At 49.8% G+C, this 21,648-nt stretch overlaps 3 protein-coding genes across 12 annotated transcripts in view; 1 reads left to right on the top strand and 2 right to left on the bottom strand.

The window, feature by feature from the left end:
• CCSER1 (coiled-coil serine rich protein 1) overlaps positions 1-21,648 on the top strand; it is a 735,828-nt gene that overhangs the window by 94,415 nt on the left and 619,765 nt on the right. The window lies entirely within an intron of this gene.
• On the bottom strand, positions 9,124-10,516 carry LOC310898298 (uncharacterized protein; the record flags this gene model as incomplete). Its single annotated transcript, XM_083833072.1, has 2 exons — positions 9,124-9,414; positions 9,815-10,516. 2 exons carry the CDS (start codon positions 10,514-10,516, stop codon positions 9,124-9,126), a joined length of 993 nt encoding a protein of 330 aa, XP_083689198.1.
• LOC310898299 (uncharacterized protein) lies at positions 20,305-21,592 on the bottom strand (the record flags this gene model as incomplete). Its single annotated transcript, XM_083833073.1, has 2 exons — positions 20,995-21,592; positions 20,305-20,595 (listed from the first exon to the last, which is right to left on the bottom strand). Exons 1-2 carry the CDS (start codon positions 21,322-21,324, stop codon positions 20,305-20,307), a joined length of 621 nt encoding a protein of 206 aa, XP_083689199.1. The 5' UTR covers positions 21,325-21,592.

Here is a 21,648-nt window from a genome sequence, read left to right as displayed (position 1 = left end):
CACTGGTTTAAAGAGCAAATGAGTCTTATTTTCAGCACTCAGGGATTGGCAGTGGGAATTTCTTTGGTGAGGCAAATCGTGCATATAGAGTCACATCTCTGACTTTAGCATAGTACAGGCTTTCATGAGTGCTTGTTACTTAATGTGATGCTAATCTCTGGTCTAAACAAAACCTTGGCAACTTTGATTCATTTACTCTCTGTTTTGCTTTTGACTCTTTACCTTCTTTGGGGGGATGCCAGCCTACCCCTTGCTATGGAATATATCCAATCGCTAATGTTGGTCCAAGTTGTGTCTAGAATATTTGGTACAAGCAGGTTAGAGAGATTTTGGGCTGAGTGGCCTCTGAGTGAGGCAGATAATGGGGAATTACCTCTAGTGAGTGTATGTGGACAGTGGGTTCTTGGTTTCTGCGTTTCTGCCTGGCCTCACCAGTGCAGACTTCAGCCAAAGGTTTTGCCATAAAAATTCTTTAATTCTTCTTGTTCTTGAGGTCTCTGACTCAATCCTGAGTATGCTGGCAGTCATAGCCACTACTGCAATAACAAGTGCTACTGTGGGGGATGTCAAAGGATGTTGGTGTATTATATTGTCTTTTATGTAATAAATAAAATAAAAAAACACAACGAACTATTGGATAATTAATATCTGTGTTTCAGATAGAGTTCAGTGTGGTTGAACTTGTGAAGTGTGAACACAAACAAAGCTTCTCCTGATTTGGAAATGGAAGTGATATAATAGCATGTTTTGCCGTGTATGATTTGGGTAGATGGGCAAGCAAGGTATAATTGGTATTAATTAATCTGTCTTTGCATAAAGTGGCCTGAGTTGCACACTGCATTATTACATATCTTCTTGTGCCTCAAGTGGCTCCGCTTGTGAATTGTGTGCTGTGTTCATGGCTGAAATTTCATAGGACCATTGTGCTGAATCCTTCCGGGCTGATGCTGTCATTTCAGTTGATGTCCATGTTACCTTCCTGTGGCACAGCTGTGGCCATCATTTCTTCGGGGTGTTGTAGCTATTCGTACCGTTGTGTCCTCACTGCATCTGGCCTGTTATACTTACATGTTTGTCAGCACAATGAATATTTCTTCCTTCCCCATAACAGGAATGCCTCTATCCTTGGAAGCAGAGGTCAGTTTGGCTTTAAACTGCCCAAATTAGTAAATTATAGCCTTAATATGTTACACTTTCCAGTTGGCGTTTCCCATGCATTTTAATTGGAATGATGAGAAGTCATCAGAAGAGGAGCTTGTTAGAGGGATTTTACTCCTCTCGAGTAATTCTCCCTCCCTCAAAGAAGGAGACTAATTAAATGCTTCCTGTTTGGTATTGTGTTCCTGTATAGCCTATTCCTAAGTGTGGGAATGACTTAAGTAAGTATTCCTGGCTAACCCTACAGGTCTTCCCGTCTCTCATTCAGTGTCACCTTTTTTGGCTGAGAGGTTGAGTGGTGATCCTTTAGGTCTATTCAGCCCTGGTGAGTCCACATCTGGAGCACTGTGTCCATTTCTGGGCTTCCCAGTACAACAGGGACATGGAGTTCCTGGAGAGAGTCCAGAGGAGGGCTACAAAGATGATTGGGGGTCTGGAACATCTCTCTTAGTAGTAAGAGCTACTAACATTGAGTTATTATCACCTGGACACGTTCCTCATTGCATTGAAATTTCAGTGTCTCCAGGTATTGCTCTTAGCTTTCTTACAGCACCTGTTGCATTTACTGCCTTTCCAGAAACTCGCTGTACTGCCCTATTTCAGTCTCCCCTTTCCTCTCCCTTCCTTGCCCCCAATGAATCTCAACTTCAGAAGTTGCAGAGGGAAATTGAGATTTGTGCTATTCATTCAATTCATCTGTTGTTTCTGTCCCTCAGAGCTTGAGGACTACAGTAGTCACTTCGGCTATTTATTCAAGAAGCTTTGATGGTTCTTTTAGATGTTAATGGTCTGAAGCTGGGGAGACATTTTGGAGCAGGTTCCCAGTCATGCTGCAACAGGTGGACAAGGGTCTGGGCCACACCAGGAACAGCTGTGCGGGTATGTGCCTTCTACTGCTGTCCCCAGCTTGAAAACTTCACACAGCATAGACTGGCCTGAGCTGAGGAAGGTCAGAGCAGGAGTCTTGAGAGCAGAGAATAATAAAAGCACAGACTGATCTCTTCTTTCAAACAACATCTTATCCTTTCACAGCAACTTAAGAAATTGCAGATGATGTATGAATTGCTGATCAGGACTAGGTTTAGCACCTCAGGATTTGCTGTTGCCATATAACTTTGGTTCGTCTGGAATAGAGCAACTGAGTTACATGTATAGCAAACACAGATAGGTAATAGCTTTTTTTTTTTTTTGGGGGGGGGCATAATATGCTATTTATAATGCTTTATTATATTAAATAACTTCTGGTTAAATTTTCAGTGCAATCTCAATTGCCTGTCTAGCCATCTCTTCTACAAAGCTTTGGGAATACTTAAGTAGTTTGACTCCACCTCTGTTTTTAGTAACCTTCTTAATAAACCTCACTTGCCTTGGTACTTCCTATGCATCTGAAATTCCTGGGCATTTTGTTCCTTGTTTTATGATAAGCCATCTTCCTGGGCAAAGTTTAAAGTCTGAGTAGTTGGCTGCCTTCTCCATTTTATGGGTGTGTCTGCTTATTTGCTTCCAACTTTCTTCAGGTACTCAATATAAAAGGAGATTCTTAAAGTTGGAGTCATGGTGGATCAAGAAGAGACCACAGCATTTAATATAACCTATTGGCCTGAATATTGCAAATATTTTCTTGCATAGTTTCCTCAAATCCAACATAGGCAGGTATGTGAAAGTGCCATGTGCATGCCTATGAAGTATTTGTATAAGAATTAAAATAATTTCAAGCAGTCACCCCAGCATCTGAACTTTGACCTGCTAATGACTTCCTCATTGAAAAACTGTGGAGCATTGAACTACTGTGCTTGGCAAATTCAGACTGCTCATCTGTCAAAGCTGAATAAGAGGGAAACGTGTATTTTGTAATCCATTTCAAAGAATGTAAAAAATAGAAGCTGTTGTAAAAGGAACAGTAAGATGCTGAATATCCTTTTTGTATGTTAAAAGCAGATGAAACACAGTAGGACTAATCCATAGCATACAATATGTGCACTCGCTTTTGTGTTAAATTAGATGATTCATCTGCTCATATAAACATAGGAGTGTCTTACACACTGAAGAATGGGTAGTGGTAGAGGACTGGAGTTAGTGGGAGTAGTAAGAGGTTCAAGGATATGTGAAATCATTTACATGTATTCATACATCTCATATTACTTACTATGCTAGCACATGCAGGTTTTTGATGGGCATATTTTGATCGCAGAGTTTAGTACAGACGTTCAGCACAGATTGTAAGTCTGATGCTGTAACCCAGAGTTTATTTTTTATTTTTTTTATATCAAATCAAAGATAATTCTGAACCTGTTTATTTTCTCTAGAGGTTAGCCGGTTATTGCCACTTAACCCAGAGAGAGAAAGATTTTCCTATACTGTTTGGTCTGTTGAATGAGTTAGGGCCATAGCTATACATTCGGAAGGGGAAAAAACACAAGGACAAAGTGAACAGTGCAAAACGTGGCAGTGCAAGCATGTGCTCAAACTATGACACTCAATGCTACAGCAACTTTTGTGTAGTTAGTGCAAGAAGATGAACAGCGCAAGTGCTTCTCATGTTATGCTTTATCTAAATAGTGCTGTATTCCCTTAGTCAGCAATTCCTATTAAAATTGTACCATATGTTCTCAGAAAACAGCAGATGTACAGTCTAACAATTAGCAACAGAACTTTCCCACTTGAGGATTTGGGATAATACCAAAATAATTCATAATTAATTTGTGCTCCATGCGTAAGGCAGATTTTCCGTTTGTTACTGTTTGTCCTCACTATTTGCTGTGCATGCGTAGTATTTCAAAAGGGTTTGCCACTTGACAATTTTAGAGCTCTTACATAGACACTGCATTAAATCTTTTCAATAACCCTGAAAGGATTAGTCACTTTAATGCTAGAATGACTAGGTGACTTTCTCAAGATTGCACAAGGCACCCTAGGGATGCTGGGGGAAGACCACAGGTGTCTTGAAGGATAATGTTCCTGCCAAGACAGCCACAGCTGCAGAGCTGATGGGGAGCTGCCCAGGGGCACAGCATCTGCTCTTTGAGAAGGTACCACCTTGGAGGTAGTGCTGAATGACAGTGTCTCTTCAGCCGCTTTACACCTTTTGAGTACTATATATTTCATTAATAAAAGGAATTCTAGGTACTGGGTTTTAATTCCAGTTTTCTCTGCTGATGGGTGTTGCTTGCTTTCTAACACCACTGAATGCTGAGTAGGTGGAAGGCAGGTATAAATTACGTCAGAATAGGACGCAAAATAAGGGAAGCAGGGGAAATGGCCTGATTTCCACTGTAACTTTTGATGGATATTCTCAGGCCTGGAGTAGTCTGAAGGATACAATCTAAATTAAATTCCGCTAGAATAAGCCTTGCTGTGGGAAGGAGTTGACCAGCTTAAGAAGATAGATTAAAAAAAAAAAAGGTTAAAATTGTTCCAGCCTAGTTTTCCTGTACTGTTTGTTGTGAATACTATGTTAGCCTTTATATCCTCCTGAGAAATGTATTAATTAACTTCCTTTTTCCCAGTTTAGCCTCATTTCTATGGAAATGTGTATGTTGTTTATAAACCTTCCTTCAGTGGAAAATTCTTATGACTTTCTTATATAGCCCTTTGTTAGAAAGGCATGTAATTTTATGGGGCTTAGATTCTTAAGTTCTTGAAAACAATGCCAAATCTGTAAGAAAAGGCAAAAGTTATCTCTTTCTATTCAATACTTTTAACCACTGAACTTTTTGTAGTAGTTTTGTCAAATGTCAAACTTTGATATCTTCTGTACAATGTGTTATGGTCTCTTTCTACAGTTTTTATTTACAGTGGGTTAGATGTCCACGTGTTTCTTTTTCTCCATTCTTCTTAAGCCAAACAATAATTGTCAAGTATTTCCTTAGAAATTCTGTAGTCTGTAGATGTTTGATCTCTCTGTTGTTGATTTGAACCAGTCAACGCTGAATACTTTTTTTGATGTTCATAAAGTTAGCAGAAGTGCCATAAATGGAAACAAATGGCATGTTTTTTTTTTTGTATGTGGACAAATTTCTAATAGATTTCTTTCTTACATCATAGGTAATTTTAGCTTATCCAGCCACTGAAGTATTCAAAGTGTCCTGTGAGAATAAAATGCAAGCAAAAAATCCTACCACTGTTCATTTGTATTTCTTGGTCATATCTGGATGAGTGATCAAACTGTGTAAGACTAAATTAGTTGCACCAGTATTCTGTACTTTCCCAGAGCATGCGTTGTGGTTCTGGTAGTGAGGCATCGATATTTTTTTTTTCACTAGGAAGACAGTCATTAATTTTGGCATTCAGCATATCTGTCTTTAACTTTTCTATCTGCTAAAGACATTTGTTAATTTGACTTTCACTGTAGTACTTGTTTTTCCAGTACAGTCAGGTAGCTACGGCTTTGAAAAACATCTGTTTTTCTTCTATGCTTTTTCTTCTAAGATTAAATCACCTTATTTGTATTAAAAGATGAAGCTCATAGGGTTCAGATTTGAAGACAACCAGCTACCCTAGAAGTATGAAACCACTAATCTTAAAACCTTTCTTACTGGTTTGAAATACCTTCCTAAACTCAAAATACCTTTACTTCCAGAATCCATTGGTTGGCCTTGAAGTCCTGTACGTGCATCTATTACAGGTGTATCAATTTTATTTGAAAAAAAATGTCACTCTTTTGGCCACTGGGTATGAAATGATATTGGATTACTTTCAGATTGTGGCCTGAAGAGAAGAGGAGGTAACCACTTTACTGTTTGTAACAACTGTCTTTATTAATAGTGTTTTCTCTCAAACCAACTGTAACATATATCTCAAAGTATTCATCTTGGAAATAGAATTATGATAAGAAAATAAGTGTAAAAAATAAAACTAAAAATGTTATAGGTTTCATACTGACCTGATGGGTCATATTCATATGGGATTCTGCCCAGTTTATTCTTGGTCAGAGAGCAGGGAGTCTCAAACCCCAACCCTACTTTGGTCTTATTAGTATCTACCTCTCTGAACTTCTCTCCCAGTCTCTCCTCCTGTTAACTGGGTTCCTGCACCCCTGTCTTTGAGTGGGGAAATCTTTCCTTGTTTGCAATGGAAAGTTAGTTTTTAAAGGGATGGTTTCCTAAATCCCTGCTTTGGTTTGTAGTAATACTTAGAATGGCAAAGACAGACAGTTAATTACAACACGTGAGACCTTGGCTGAGGACAAAGGTGCATTTTATGTGAATGAAGAGGCATGCATAGCAGGGTGAGAGGAACAAAAGAGGTGTTTGGGCAATGGAACTAGTAAGAAGAAATGGCAAAGTTTTATGTTGGTCTGCGCAGGCATTTGGATGTGTGTTTAACTTTACATGGGAAAGCAGCCTTGCTTAACCCAGTGGGACTAATTATAGGAATAATGTTATTCACATGCAGTTTCGTGCTTTTACTTTGGAGAACCATGAATCAGAAACCTAGAGGGAAGTTAAAGGTGCCGTGTTAGTTCAATTTGCCTTGCTTTTGTTTATCAAGTTTAATTTCTTACTATAATAATGAAATAATTTAAAATCTTATAATTGGAACTTTACTTTATTCTGCAGTAAATAACATTTTATATACATTTCTTAATATTTTTAATATATTCACTCATTCTCATACTTGTCAATATTGCATAGAGATGACACAAATATCATTCTTTATTAAATGGAAGAAGTTTTCATTCCCTATCCTTCTCCGTTTTTTGATATAAACTCAAAATATGTAACTTGCTGGGGCACATTGTTTCCTAATATAAGTCTTGTGACTTTAATGTGTTGCACAGTGGTTAAATTTGGTGGTGGACTGGTGATTGCCTTCTTCACACCTTTCTTCACTATTCAGTACGTAGCTTTCGTTGTGGTGATGTCAGATAGGGTCATACCATTCTAAAGCACTGGTGAACCTTTCTTCCCCTTGGGAAACTATACATGCTCGGTGAGAGGATTTTATTTTGTGGGAATGTCGATCTGCTTGAGGCTACGTAGGAAGGCTCTGCAGAGGGATCTGGATAGGCTGGATGGATGGGCCGAGGCCAAGTGTACGAGGTTCAACAAGGCCAAGTGCCGGGTCCTGCGCTGGGAGCACGTAATGCTGTGGGAAGAGTGCTGGAAAGCTGCCTGTCGGAAAAGGACCTGGGGATGTTGATCGGTAGCCAGCTGAATATCAGACAGCAGTGCGCTGGCTACTATGGGCGGATGGCCAGGAAGACCAACAGCTTCTTGGCTTGTATCAGAAGTAGTGTGGCCAGCAGGCCCAGGGAAGTGATTGTCCCCCTGTACTTGGCTCTGGCTCTTGGTTGCACCTCACTCTGTGCTCGGCTTTGGGCCCCTCACTACAAGAAAGACATTGAGGTGCTGGAGCGTGTCCAAAGAAGGACCATGAAGCTGGTGAAGGGTCTAGAGAGCAAGTCCTGTGAGAAGAGGCTGAGGGAACTGGGCTTATTTAGCCAAAAGAGGCTCAGGGGAGGCCTTATCGCTCTTTATAGCTACCTCAAAGGAGGTTGTAGGGAGGTGGGGGGTCGGTCTCTTCTCCCAGGCACGAAGTGACAGGACAAGAAGAAATGGCCTCAAGTGGCACCAGGGGAGGTTGAGGCGGGATATTAGGAAACACTTCTTCACTGAAAGGGTTGTGTGGCATTAGAACAGGCTGACCAGGGAAGTTGTTACGATGCCATCCCTGAGATATTTAAATGATATGTAGATGTGGTGTTTAGCAACATGGTTTAGTGGTAGACTTGGCAGTACAAGGTTAAAGGTTGGAACTGGTGGTCTTAGAGGTCTTTTCCAACCTTACGATTCTGTGATTTCTGTGCCTCTGCTTGGAGCACCTTTCTTCCTTTGGGAGGACTCGTAGCTCATGCTTTGGTGCAGAGGGACCTCCAGTGTCCCTTTGTGGCCCATGCCTTGGCCTCACAGGCCATAGCTTGCTATTTCTTTGTCAAAAGACGTTCCTATGTATCATGGAAGGAGATGAGGTCCCTGCAGTGTTGCAGGCAACAGGCTGGGAAAGACAAGTGCCATTTGCTCCTCTGTGGGGAGAAGGCAAACCCACTTTTGGGACTGCTTTTGTTCAAGGACTCGGGTGCGCCTGGTGTCTCCTGCAGAACAATGGGGAACTGTGGTGTTTACCTTGAGGGAATTTCACGCTGGGGATAAGATAATCCATGATCTGAGTGACAGGCTGTGGCTGGAGGCTGTAATTGTATGACAGAAGAAACAATACAGCAGGAGCCACCTGGGCCAAGGGAGGACAGGCCTCATAAAGATCCAGGCAAATGCAGCTGGCAAACCCAACCTGAGCTGTTTTTGGCAGCCAATGACCCAAGCCAACAGGCCCCATGTCCTTTTCTGAATGATCCCCATAAGAGGCGGCCCAAGCCCCAGACTAAATGAACTGAACCAATCTGCGTGGCTATTGGAATGGACGTGTGATGGGGCCCTGTGATGCAGATGGCCCACAGACAAAGCGAAAGACGCCTGTGTAAATAGCAAAGGATGGAGAGGAGGGGTGGTGTCTGATGAGGATGCATTTGGGTAGCATAGGACCTGAGCAAGCTGCAGGCAGTGGAGATTGTCTTGGGCCTGTCTGGGAGGTAGGTGACTTTCTCCAGCGCAACCCCCACGCTGCTGTTTTGGATGTGACTTGAGACAAACAGGCACCACGAGAAGGCTTGGGAGGGGGCAGCTGATGGTGGAGGGAGGGCGTAGCTGGGACAGCTGACCCAAAGTGAGCACCGTGGAATGTCATACTCAGAAGTAAAACCTGTAGGTTTGGCCTTACAGAGTAGCCATTGCTCAGGCACTGGCTGGCCATTGGTCTGCTTCTGGAAGGCGGTGAGTGATGGCTCTCCAGATTACCTCTCTTGTTCTTTTTCTCTTTCCTTCTCCTCTCCCACTTTCTCAGGGGACACGCGTACCAGGGATGGATGCAGACAATACACGCAACCTCCATTGTTTTGTTTCACACACTTTATTCACTGGGGAGCAGTCCCCCCCGATTCCCTCCCAGAGCCTCTTGGGAGCTGTGGCTCTCCAGGGAGATGGAGAAAATGCTCTCCTCCTCTTCCATGTCTTCCACCTTTCTCTTCTTTTTGGCTCTCTGGGTCCTCCCAGCTTTTGGGTGGTGGAGGAGCAGCTTTCTTAGGTGCTTCTGCATCAGGACGATGTTTCCTTCCATCCGGCATAGCACCTCATAGCTGTCGTAGGAGTAGCCACAGTGGCAGCACGTCCCTGAGGAAGCTGAGGGCGTCTTGCTCACCTCCTGGAAACAAGAGGCCAAGGGGGGCATGATGAAAGGGACATGGGCCTTGGGGGGGCTAGAGACATCTGCACCTGGGCTTGGCCTCTTCTTGAGAGCTTTGGGTCCTGCTGGGCTGCACCAGGCAGCACGATGTGCAAAGAAAGCCTCAGGCAGGCCCCATATTTTTCTCCCTCAGGCATCAACCTGTCCCTGTTTCTTCTTCTGAAGATGAGACCCACCTCTGCCTCCCAGGGGTGGGAAGAGGTCCAGGGAAGACCCAGGGCACCTTAGGGTCCTCCTGAGTCCTTCATGACCACGTGGGCTATTACTCCTTGTCCTACCCGTTACTGACCCAAAGTTTAAGGCCTTGGCAGTCCCAGCAACCTGGCACTGTTTGGCCTGCCTGACCTCCGTCACTCACCTCTCTCTGGCATCTCCTGGCGTTCCTCCATAAGTAAATCCTCCAAAGGAAAACCCCGCCGAGCAGGCACAGGGCTGTGCTGCTCCCATAGGGCACCTCCACGGACCGAAAAGTTGCATCCAGCACAGCCAGGGAGGACCACAGCTGGCCCAGCAGGTAGGGCAGGTAGGAGCACTGGCTCTCTGTACCAATGCCCTGGTGCTCCAGGTCCTCAGGAGCCACGTCCCACATAAGCGTGGCCCAGGAGGGCCGGCTGGAACAGCCAAGGCTGCCAGGGAGCAGAGAGGCCACGCAGAGCAGGAAGACAAGGGAGAGCCCCGGGCTGAGCATTTTGCTGCTCCTTCTCTGGGCTCGATCTCTGGCTGTCACCAGCAGCACCGCTGTCTGCACGCTGAGTGGGTGATGGTGCCAGCAGCCGCACGGTGCTGTCACCGATGGCCCTGTGATGTCACAAGGCCTTCGTGGGGCACCCAGCAAGAGGGGAAGGTCCTGGGAGGGAGGCAGGGCCTGGGGAGCCGAATTTCTCAGCCGACCACTCCCACTGCCATCCCCCCGCTCTGGGTCTGCCTCAGCACTGGGGCCTGGGTCGGAGCCCTGGGGGCAGGCGCTGTGCTCCAAAATACTCAGTGAGGAGGTGCTGTGCCAGTGCAGGGGTGTTGCCTGGGCCCCCTGGACCCATGCTCGTCCTTCGATGCTGTTCATATGGGCTGTGGGGCAGCTGTGGCATTGCCCGCAGCACAGGTGGGGTGCTCAGGGGCTTTGGTGGCACAGGCAGGAGCAGATTGCGGGCCCAGCTGGGGTCCTCTGGGGTTGGAGTGGCTGCAGGGCCTGCTGTGGGAGATGGGTCTGCGTTGAGTGCAGCTCGGTAGGCGTAGGCCAAACCCAAGCATGTTTCAGTGCTTTGTGTCTCTTGGGAATTGACAGTGTGGTGGCTAATATGTGCAGATGGCCAAGAAGACCAACAGCTTCTTGGTTTGTATCAGAAGCAGTGTTGCCAGCAGGCCCAGGGAGTGACTGTCCCCCTGTACTTGGCTCTGGCTCTTGGTTGCACCTCACTCTGTGCTCGGCTTTGGGCCCCTCACTACAAGAAAGACATTGAGGTGCTGGAGCATGTCCAAAGAAGGACCATGAAGCTGGTGAAGGGTCTAGAGAGCAAGTCCTGTGAGAAGAGGCTGAGGGAACTGGGCTTATTTAGCCAAAAGAGGCTCAGGGGAGGCCTTATCGCTCTTTATAGCTACCTCAAAGGAGGTTGTAGGGAGGTGGGGGGTCGGTCTCTTCTCCCAGGCACGAAGTGACAGGACAAGAAGAAATGGCCTCAAGTGGCACCAGGGGAGGTTGAGGCAGGATATTAGGAAACACTTCTTCACTGAAAGGGTTGTGTGGCATTAGAACAGGCTGACCAGGGAAGTTGTTGCGACGCCATCCCTGAGATATTTAAATGACATGTAGATGTGGTGTTTAGCAACATGGTTTAGTGGTAGACTTGGCAGTACAAGGTTAAAGGTTGGAACTGGTGGTCTTAGAGGTCTTTTCCAACCTTACGATTCTGTGATTTCTGTGCCTCTGCTTGGAGCACCTTTCTTCCTTTGGGAGGACTCGTTAGCTCATGCTTTGGTGCAGAGGGACCTCCAGTGTCCCTTTGTGGCCCATGCCTTGGCCTCACAGGCCATAGCTTGCTATTTCTTTGTCAAAAGACCTTCCTATGTATCATGGAAGGAGATGAGGTCCCTGCAGTGTTGCAGGCAACAGGCTGGGAAAGACAAGTGCCATTTGCTCCTCTGTGGGGAGAAGGCAAACCCACTTTTGGGACTGCTTTTGTTCAAGGACTCGGGTGCGCCTGGTGTCTCCTGCAGAACAATGGGGAACTGTGGTGTTTACCTTGAGGGAATTTCACGCTGGGGATAAGATAATCCATGATCTGAGTGACAGGCTGTGGCTGGAGGCTGTAATTGTATGACAGAAGAAACAATACAGCAGGAGCCACCTGGGCCAAGGGAGGACAGGCCTCATAAAGATCCAGGCAAATGCAGCTGGCAAACCCAACCTGAGCTGTTTTTGGCAGCCAATGACCCAAGCCAACAGGCCCCATGTCCTTTTCTGAATGATCCCCATAAGAGGCGGCCCAAGCCCCAGACTAAATGAACTGAACCAATCTGCGTGGCTATTGGAATGGACGTGTGATGGGGCCCTGTGATGCAGATGGCCCACAGACAAAGCGAAAGACGCCTGTGTAAATAGCAAAGGATGGAGAGGAGGGGTGGTGTCTGATGAGGATGCATTTGGGTAGCATAGGACCTGAGCAAGCTGCAGGCAGTGGAGATTGTCTTGGGCCTGTCTGGGAGGTAGGTGACTTTCTCCAGCGCAACCCCCACGCTGCTGTTTTGGATGTGACTTGAGACAAACAGGCACCACGAGAAGGCTTGGGAGGGGGCAGCTGATGGTGGAGGGAGGGCGTAGCTGGGACAGCTGACCCAAAGTGAGCACCGTGGAATGTCATACTCAGAAGTAAAACCTGTAGGTTTGGCCTTACAGAGTAGCCATTGCTCAGGCACTGGCTGGCCATTGGTCTGCTTCTGGGAGGCGGTGAGTGATGGCTCTCCACTTCAGATTACCTCTCTTGTTCTTTTTCTCTTTCCTTCTCCTCTCCCACTTTCTCAGGGGACATGCATACCAGGGGTGGATGCAGACAATACACGCAACCTCCATTGTTTTGTTTCACACACTTTATTCACTGGGGAGCAGTCCCCCCCGATTCCCTCCCAGAGCCTCTTGGGAGCTGTGGCTCTCCAGGGAGATGGAGAAAATGCTCTCCTCCTCTTCCATGTCTTCCACCTTTCTCTTCTTTTTGGCTCTCTGGGTCCTCCCAGCTTTTGGGTGGTGGAGGAGCAGCTTTCTTAGGTGCTTCTGCATCAGGATGATGTTTCCTTCCATCCGGCATAGCACCTCATAGCTGTCGTAGGAGTACCCACAGTGGCAGCACGTCCCTGAGGAAGCTGAGGGCGTCTTGCTCACCTCCTGGAAACAAGAGGCCAAGGGGGGCATGATGAAAGGGACATGGGCCTTGGGGGGGCTAGAGGCATCTGCACCGGGGCTTGGCCTCTTCTTGAGAGCTTTGGGTCCTGCTGGGCTGCACCAGGCAGCACGATGTGCAAAGAAAGCCTCAGGCAGGCCCCATATTTTTGTCCCTCAGGCATCAGCCTGTCCCTGTTTCTTCTTCTGAAGATGAGACCCACCTCTGCCTCCCAGGGGTGGGAAGAGGTCCAGGGAAGACCCAGGGCACCTTAGGGTCCTCCTTAGTCCTTCATGACCACGTGGGCTATTACTCCTTGTCCTACCCGTTACTGACCCAAAGTCCAAGGCCTGGCAGTCCCAGCAACCTGGGACTGTCTGGACTGCCTGACCTCCGTCACTCACCTCTCTCTGGCATCTCCTGGCGTTCCTCCAGAAGCAAATCCTCCAAAGGAAAACTCTGCCGAGCAGGCACAGGGCTGTGCTGCTCTTGTAGAGCACCTCCATGGACTCAAAAGTTGCATCCAGCACGGCCAGGGAGGACCAAAGCTGGCCCAGGAGGTAGGGCACGTACGAGCACTGGCTCTTGGTACTAATGCCCTGGTGCTCCAGGTCCTCAGGAGCCACAGAATCGTCTAGGTTGGAAGAGACCTCCCAGATCATGTAGTCCAACCTCTGTCCTAACACTAAGACCTCCACTAAACCATATCACTAAGGGCTACATCTAAACGTCTTTTAAAGACCTCCAGGGATGGTGATTGAACCACTTCCCTGGGCAGTCCATTCCAATTCCTAACAACCCTTTCAGTAAAGAAGTTCTTCCTAATATCCAACCTAAACTTCCCCTGGTGCAACTTTAGCCCATTCCCCCTTGTCCTGTCACCAGGCATGTGGGAGAATAGACCAACCCCCACCTCTCTACAGCCTCCTTTAGGGTACCTATAGAGAGCGATGAGGTCTCCCCTGAGCCTCCTCTTCTCCAGGCTAAACAACCCCCGCTCCCTCAGCCGCTCCTCGTAAGACTTGTTCTCCAGACCCCTCACCAGCTTTGTTGCCCTTCTCTGGACTCGCTCGAGCCACCTCCATGTTCTTCTTGTAGCGAGGGGCCCAAAACTGAACACAGTACTCGAGGTGCGGCCTCACCAGAGCCGAGTACAGGGGGACAATCACCTCCCTAGTCCTGCTGGCCACACCATTTCTAATACAAGCCAGGATGCTGTTGGCCTTCTTGGCCACCTGAGCACACTGCTGGCTCATATTCAGCCGACTATCAACCAGTACTCCCAGGTCCTTCTCTGCCAGGCAGCTTTCCAACTACTCATTTCCTAGCCTGTAGCTCTGCTTGGGATTGTTACGCCCCAGATGCAGGACCCGGCACTTGGCCTTGTTGAACTTCATGCAGTTGACCTCAGCCCATCGGTCCAGCCTATCCAGATCCTCCTGCAGAGCCTTCCTGCCCTCGAGCAGATCGACACACGCACCTAACTTGGTGTCATCTGCAAACTTACTGAGGGTGCACTCGATCCCCTCATCCAGGTCATCGATAAAGATATTAAAAAGGACCGGCCCCAGCACTGAGCTCTGTGGGACTCCACTAGTAACCGGCCTCCAACTGGATTGGCTCCATTCACCACAACTCTTTGGGCCCGGCCATCCAGCCAGTTTTTAACCCAACAAAGCGTATGCCAGTCCAAGCCACGAGCAGCCAGTTTCTTGAGGAGAATGTTGTGGGAAACGGTGTCAAAAGCCTTGCTGAAGTCAAGGTAGATCACATCCACAGCCTTCCCCTCATCCACCAAGCGCGTCACTTGGTCATAGAAGGAGATCAGGTTCGTCAAGCAGGACCTATCTTTCATAAACCCATGCTGACTGGGCCTGATCGCCTGGTTGCCCTGCAAGTGCCGCGTCATGACATTCAAGATAATCTGCTCCATGAGCTTCCCTGGCACTGATGTCAAACTAACAGGCCTATAGTTCCCCGGGTCTACCCTCTGGCCCTTCTTGTAGATGGGTGTCACGTTTGCTAGCCGCCAGTTGACTGGGACCTCCCCTGGTAGCCAGGACTGCCGATAAATGATGGAAAGCGGCTTGGCCAGCTCCTCCGCCAGTTCGCTCAGTACCCTCGGGTGGATCCCATCCGGCCCCATCGACTTGCGTACATCCAAGTGCTGTAGCAGGTTGCCAACCCTTTCCTCATGGATAGTGAGGGCCACATCCTGTTCCCCATCCCCTTCCACCAGGTCAGGGTACCAGGTATCCAGAGAACAACCAGTCTTGCCGCTAAAGACTGAGGCAAAGAAGGCATTGAGCACCTCAGCCTTTTCCTCATCTTTTGTAACTAAGTTTCCCCCGCATCCAGTAAAGGATGGAGATTCTCCTTAGTCCTCCTTTTTGTGTTGATGTATTTGTAAAAACGTTTTTTGTTATCTTTAACGGCAGTAGCCAGATTGAGCTCCAGATGAGCTTTGGCCTTTCTAATTTTGTCCCTGCACAGCCTCGCAACATCCTTATAGTCCTCCTGAGTAGCCCGCCCTCTTTTCCAAAGATCATAAACCCTCCTTTTTCTCCTAAGCTCGAGCACAACTCTCTGTTCAGCCAGGCTGGTCTAGTTCCGCGTCGGCTCGTCTTTGGGCACGTGGGGACAGACCGTTCCTGAGCCATTAAGATTTCCTTCTTGAAGAGTGCCCAGCCTTCCTGGACTCCTTTGCCCTTCAGAACCTCCTCCCAAGGGACTCTGCCAACCAGTGTTCTGAACAGCTCAAAGTCAGCCCTCCGGAAGTCCAAGACAGCGGTTTTACTGGTCCCCTTCCTGACTTCGCCAAGAATAGAGAACTGAACCATTTCGTGGTCACTCTGCCCAAGACAGCTCTCGACCACCACATCTCCCACCAGTCCGTCACTGTTTGTGAACAGAAGGTCTAGCTGGGCACCTCCCCTGGTAGGCTCACTAACCAGCTGCGTCAGGAAGCTATCTTCCACGCTGTCCAGAAACCTCCTAGACCGCTTTCTCTGGGCTGTGTTGTGCTTCCAGGATATGTCTGGGAAGTTGAAGTCCCCCACGAGAACAAGCACTGATGATTTCGCGGTTTCTGCCAGCTGCCTGTAGAACTCCTCATCAGTCTCCTCATCCTGGTTCGGCGGTCTATAACAGACCCCCACCAGGATGCTTGCCTTGTTGGCCTTCCCTCTGATCCTAACCCATAGAGACTCAACCTTATCATTCCCAGCCTCAAGTTCCTCAACATCTAAACACTCTCTAATATAGAGAGCCACACCACCACCCCTTCTGTGCTGTCTCTCCCTTCTGAAGAGCCTATAGCCAGACATTGCAGCACTCTACTCATGAGAGTGGTCCCACCATGTTTCCGTGATGGCAACCAAGTCATAGCCTTCCCGCTGCACGATGGCTTCCAGCTCCTCCTGTTTGTTGCCCATGCTGCATGCATTAGTGTAGATGCACTTCAGTTGGGCCATTGCCTTCTTCCCCGGCTTTGCCATTGTTCCCCCAGTTACAGCTCCAACAAGCCTAATTTCAGCCCCATCCCCCTTCTTTCCTAGTTTAAAGCCCTCTCAACGAGCCCTGCCAGCTTCTGGGCTAGGATTTGTTTTCCCCTTAGAGATAGGGACCCATCTGCAGTCACCAGGCCGGGTGCCGAGTAAAGCGCCCCATGGTCAAAAAACCCAAAATTTCTGTGTTGGCACCAGCCTCTGAGCCATGTGTTAATCAGGTGGGCTTTCCGTGTCCTCTCGGTACCTCTCCCTGCCGCTGCAGGGATAGACGAAAACAGCACCTGTACTCCTGCTCAATCCACTAACCGTCCCAGTCCCCTAAAGTCCCGTTTGATAGCCTTCAGGCTTCTCTCTTCAATATCATCACTGCCAGCCTGGACTATCAAAAGAGGGTAGTAGTCAGAGGGGCGAACCAGGTTGGGAAGCTTCCTGGCAACATCCCTGACCCTGGCCCCAGGGAGGCAGTAGACTTCCTTATGGGTAGGGTCAGGTCAACAAATAGGGCCCTCTGTTCCCCTGAGAAGGGAGTCGCCTACTACGATCACCCTTCTGTCTTTCTTGGTGGAGGCAGGCTTGAGGCGTGGAGTCAGCTTCCTTGCCCTAGGCATCCTCCTGGGTAGACTTTCTACCTCGTCCTCACGCACCGGTCTCTCAAGCTCCAGGGCCTCAAATCTGTTACGTAAGGGCACCTGGGAAGGTGGGGCCGGTAGGGGGGGGCATTGCCTGCAAGGTCGAGCAGGGACCTGTCTCCATCCCTCCTCAACTCCTAGGTCGCCTCCCTCTGCCCGACAGCGACAGGGCAGGGGGTCTATCCCCATTTGGGGTGTCTGACCCCGGTACCTCTCCTTCAGGCCCTGCAGGGAGTCACTCCACCAGTCTATCTCCCGCTCGCACTCCCTGATAGCCCTCAACCTATCCACCTCCTCTTTGAGTTCTGCCACCAGGCGGACCAGGTCATCCACCTGCTCGCACCTCACGCACACGGTGCCTCTGCCTCCCTCAGATGGCAGCAACAGGCTCAGGCAGTCCGCGCACCCAGAGACCTGAACTGCCGCATTGTTGAGCAGGCGGTCAGTCTGGGTGGTTACAGGCTTTCTAGAGAGAGCGCTTTGCCTGGTGAAGACCATTGCAGCCTAGCTAGCGGTCGACAGCCGTTAAAGGTGTTGTTCTTATGGGCGGGGGGGAAACTCTGCCCTCTCCGCCCTCCCTGCGCGAACTGCCTGCGCGAACTGCCGCGCCGCGCCCTGTTTGCCCGCCCTGGTCGCTCGCGCTCCTTAGGGGCTGCTGGCTCCGCCTACGGCTCGTCAGCCTCCCTCGCGGGGGCTGGCGGGTCCTGGCGGCTCCCTCGAGCGGCCTCGGTGTCGGAAAAAAAAAGCCCTGCCTGTCCCGATCCCCCGCTCCGCTGCAGAACGCGTCTGCCCCGGAGCCGATCGCCTCGGGGAGTGACATCCCACATAAGCGTGGCCCAGGAGGGCCGGCTGGAACAGCCAAGGCTGCCAGGGAGCAGAGAGGCCATGCAGAGCAGGAAGACAAGGGAGAGCCCCGGGCTGAGCATTTTGCTGCTCCTTCTCTGGGCTCGATCTCTGGCCGTCACCAGCAGCACTGCTGACTGCACGCTGAGTGCAGTCAAAAGAAAAAGAGGCTCAGGGGAGGCCTTATCGCTCCTTATAGCTACCTCAAAGGAGGTTGTAGGGAGGTGGGGGGTCGGTCTCTTCTCCCAGGCACGAAGTGACAGGACAAAAAGAAATGGCCTCAAGTGGCACCAGGGGAGGTTGAGGCGGGATATTAGGAAACACTTCTTCACTGAAAGGGTTGTGTGGCATTAGAACAGGCTGACCAGGGAAGTTGTTGCGACGCCATCCCTGAGATATTTAAATGACATGTAGATATGGTGTTTAGCAACATGGTTTAGTGGTAGACTTGGCAGTACGAGGTTAAAGGTTGGAACTGGTGGTCTTAGAGGTCTTTTCCAACCTTACGATTCTGTGATTTCTGTGCCTCTGCTTGGAGCACCTTTCTTCCTTTGGGAGGACTCGTAGCTCATGCTTTGGTGCAGAGGGACCTCCAGTGTCCCTTTGTGGCCCATGCCTTGGCCTCACAGGCCATAGCTTGCTATTTCTTTGTCAAAAGACGTTCCTATGTATCATGGAAGGAGATGAGGTCCCTGCAGTGTTGCAGGCAACAGGCTGGGAAAGACAAGTGCCATTTGCTCCTCTGTGGGGAGAAGGCAAACCCACTTTTGGGACTGCTTTTGTTCAAGGACTCGGGTGCACTTGGTGGCTCCTGCAGGACAAGGGGGAACTGTGGTGTTTACCTTGAGGGAATTTCATGCTGGGGATAAGATAATCCATGATCTGAGTGACAGGCTGTGGCTGGAGGCTGTAATTGTATGACAGAAGAAACAATACAGCAGGAGCCACCTGGGCCAAGGGAGGACAGGCCTCATAAAGATCCAGGCAAATGCAGCTGGCAAACCCAACCTGAGCTGTTTTTGGCAGCCAGTGACCCAAGCCAACAGGCCCCATGTCCTTTTCTGAATGATCCCCATAAGAGGCGGCCCAAGCCCCAGACTAAATGAACTGAACCAATCTGCGTGGCTATTGGAATGGACGTGTGATGGGGCCCTGTGATGCAGATGGCCCACGGACAAAGCGAAAGATACCTGTGTAAATAGCAAAGGATGGAGAGGAGGGGTGGTGTCTGATGAGGATGCATTTGGGTAGCATAGGACCTGAGCAAGCTGCAGGCAGTGGAGATTGTCTTGGGCCTGTCTGGGAGGTAGGTGACTTTCTCCAGCGCAACCCCCACGCTGCTGTTTTGGATTCACAGATTCACAGATTCACAGATTCACAGATTTCTCTAGGTTGGAAGAGACCTCAAGATCATCGAGTCCAACCTCCGACCTAACACTAAGTACTCCACTAAACCATATCCCTAAGCTCTACATCTAAACGTCTTTTAAAGACCTCCAGGGATGGTGATGCCACCACCTCCCTGGGCAGCCCGTTCCAATGCTTAATAACCCTTTCGGTAAAGAAGTACTTCCTAACATCCAACCTAAAACTCCCCTGTCGCAACTTTAGCCCATTCCCCCTCGTCCTGTCACTAGGCACGTGGGAGAATAGACCAACCCCCACCTCTCTACAGCCTCCTTTCAGGTAACCGTAGAGAGCGATGAGGTCACCCCTGAGCCTCCTCTTCTCCAGGCTGAACAAGCCCAGCTCCCTCAGCCGCTCCTCGTAAGACTTGTTCTCCAGACCCCTCACCAGCTTGGTCGCCCTTCTCTGGACTCACTCGAGCACGTCCATGTCCTTCCTGTAGCGAGGGGCCCAAAACTGAACACAGTACTCGAGGTGCGGCCTCACCAGAGCCGAGTACAGGGGCACAATCACTTCCCTCGACCTGCTGGCCACACTGCTTCTTAAACAGGCCAGGATGCCGTTGGCCTTCTTGGCCACCTGAGCACACTGCTGGCTCATATTCAGCCGACTATCCACCAATACTCCCAGGTCCTTCTCGGCCAGGCAGCTTTCCAGCCACTCATCTCCCAGCCTGTAGCTCTGCTTGGGGTTGTTGCAGCCCAGGTGCAGGACCCGGCACTTGGCCTTGTTGAACTTCAATGTTCAATGATTCACAATGATGTGACTTGAGACAAACAGGCACCACGAGAAGGCTTGGGAGGGGGCAGCTGATGGTGGAGGGAGGGCGTAGCTGGGACAGCTGACCCAAAGTGAGCACCGTGGAATGTCATCCTCAGAAGTAAAACCTGTAGGTTTGGCCTTACAGAGTAGCCATTGCTCAGGCACTGGCTGACCATTGGTCTGCTTCTGGGAGGCGGTGAGTGATGGCTCTCCACTTCAGATTACCTCTCTTGTTCTTTTTCTCTTTCCTTCTCCTCTCCCACTTTCTCAGGGGACACGCGTACCAGGGATGGATGCAGACGCAACCTCCATTGTTTTGTTTCACACACTTTATTCACTGGGGAGCAGTCCCCCCCGATTCCCTCCCAGAGCCTCTTGGGAGCTGTGGCTCTCCAGGGAGATGGAGAAAATGCTCTCCTCCTCTTCCATGTCTTCCACCTTTCTCTTCTTTTTGGCTCTCTGGGTCCTCCCAGCTTTTGGGTGGTGGAGGAGCAGCTTTCTTAGGTGCTTCTGCATCAGGACGATGTTTCCTTCCATCCGGCATAGCACCTCATAGCTGTCGTAGGAGTAGCCACAGTGGCAGCACGTCCCTGAGGAAGCTGAGGGCGTCTTGCTCACCTCCTGGAAACAAGAGGCCAAGGGGGGCATGATGAAAGGGACATGGGCCTTGGGGGGGCTAGAGACATCTGCACCGGGGCTTGGCCTCTTCTTGAGAGCTTTGGGTCCTGCTGGGCTGCACCGGGCAGCACGATGTGCAAAGAAAGCCTCAGGCAGGCCCCATATTTTTGTCCCTCAGGCATCAGCCTGTCCCTGTTTCTTCTTCTGAAGATGAGACCCACCTCTGCCTCCCAGGGGTGGGAAGAGGTCCAGGGAAGACCCAGGGCACCTTAGGGTCCTCCTGAGTCCTTCATGACCACGTGGGCTATTACTCCTTGTCCTACCCGTTACTGACCCAAAGTCCAAGGCCTGGCAGTCCCAGCAACCTGGCACTGTCTGGCCTGCCTGCCCTCCGTCACTCACCTCTCTCTGGCATCTCCTGGCGTTCCTCCATAAGTAAATCCTCCAAAGGAAAACCCCGCCGAGCAGGCACAGGGCTGTGCTGCTCCCATAGGGCACCTCCACGGACCGAAAAGTTGCATCCAGCACAGCCAGGGAGGACCAAAGCTGGCCCAGCAGGTAGGGCAGGTAGGAGCACTGGCTCTCTGTACCAATGCCCTGGTGCTCCAGGTCCTCAGGAGCCACGTCCCACATAAGCGTGGCCCAGGAGGGCCGGCTGGAACAGCCAAGGCTGCCAGGGAGCAGAGAGGCCACGCAGAGCAGGAAGACAAGGGAGAGCCCCGGGCTGAGCATTTTGCTGCTCCTTCTCTGGGCTCGATCTCTGGCCGTCACCAGCAGCACCGCTGTCTGCACGCTGAGTGGGTGATGGTGCCAGCAGCCGCACGGTGCTGTCACCGATGGCCCTGTGATGTCACAAGGCCTTCGTGGGGCACCCAGCAAGAGGGGAAGTCTTGGCAGGGAGGCAGGGCCCGGGGAACCGAATTTCTCAGCCGGCCACTCCCACAGCCATCCCCCGCTCTGGGTCTGCCTCAGCACTGGGGCCTGGGTCGGAGCCCTGGGGGCAGGGGCTGTGCTCCAAAATACTCAGTGAGGAGGTGCTGTGCCAGTGCAGGGGCG

This window comes from Anser anser, assembly GCF_964211835.1.
Source record: "Anser anser genome assembly, chromosome: 4".
Classification (NCBI taxonomy): Eukaryota; Metazoa; Chordata; class Aves; order Anseriformes; family Anatidae; genus Anser; species Anser anser.
Note: the sequence above shows the minus strand (reverse complement) of the source record. Positions and strands in the feature narration are given on the sequence as shown.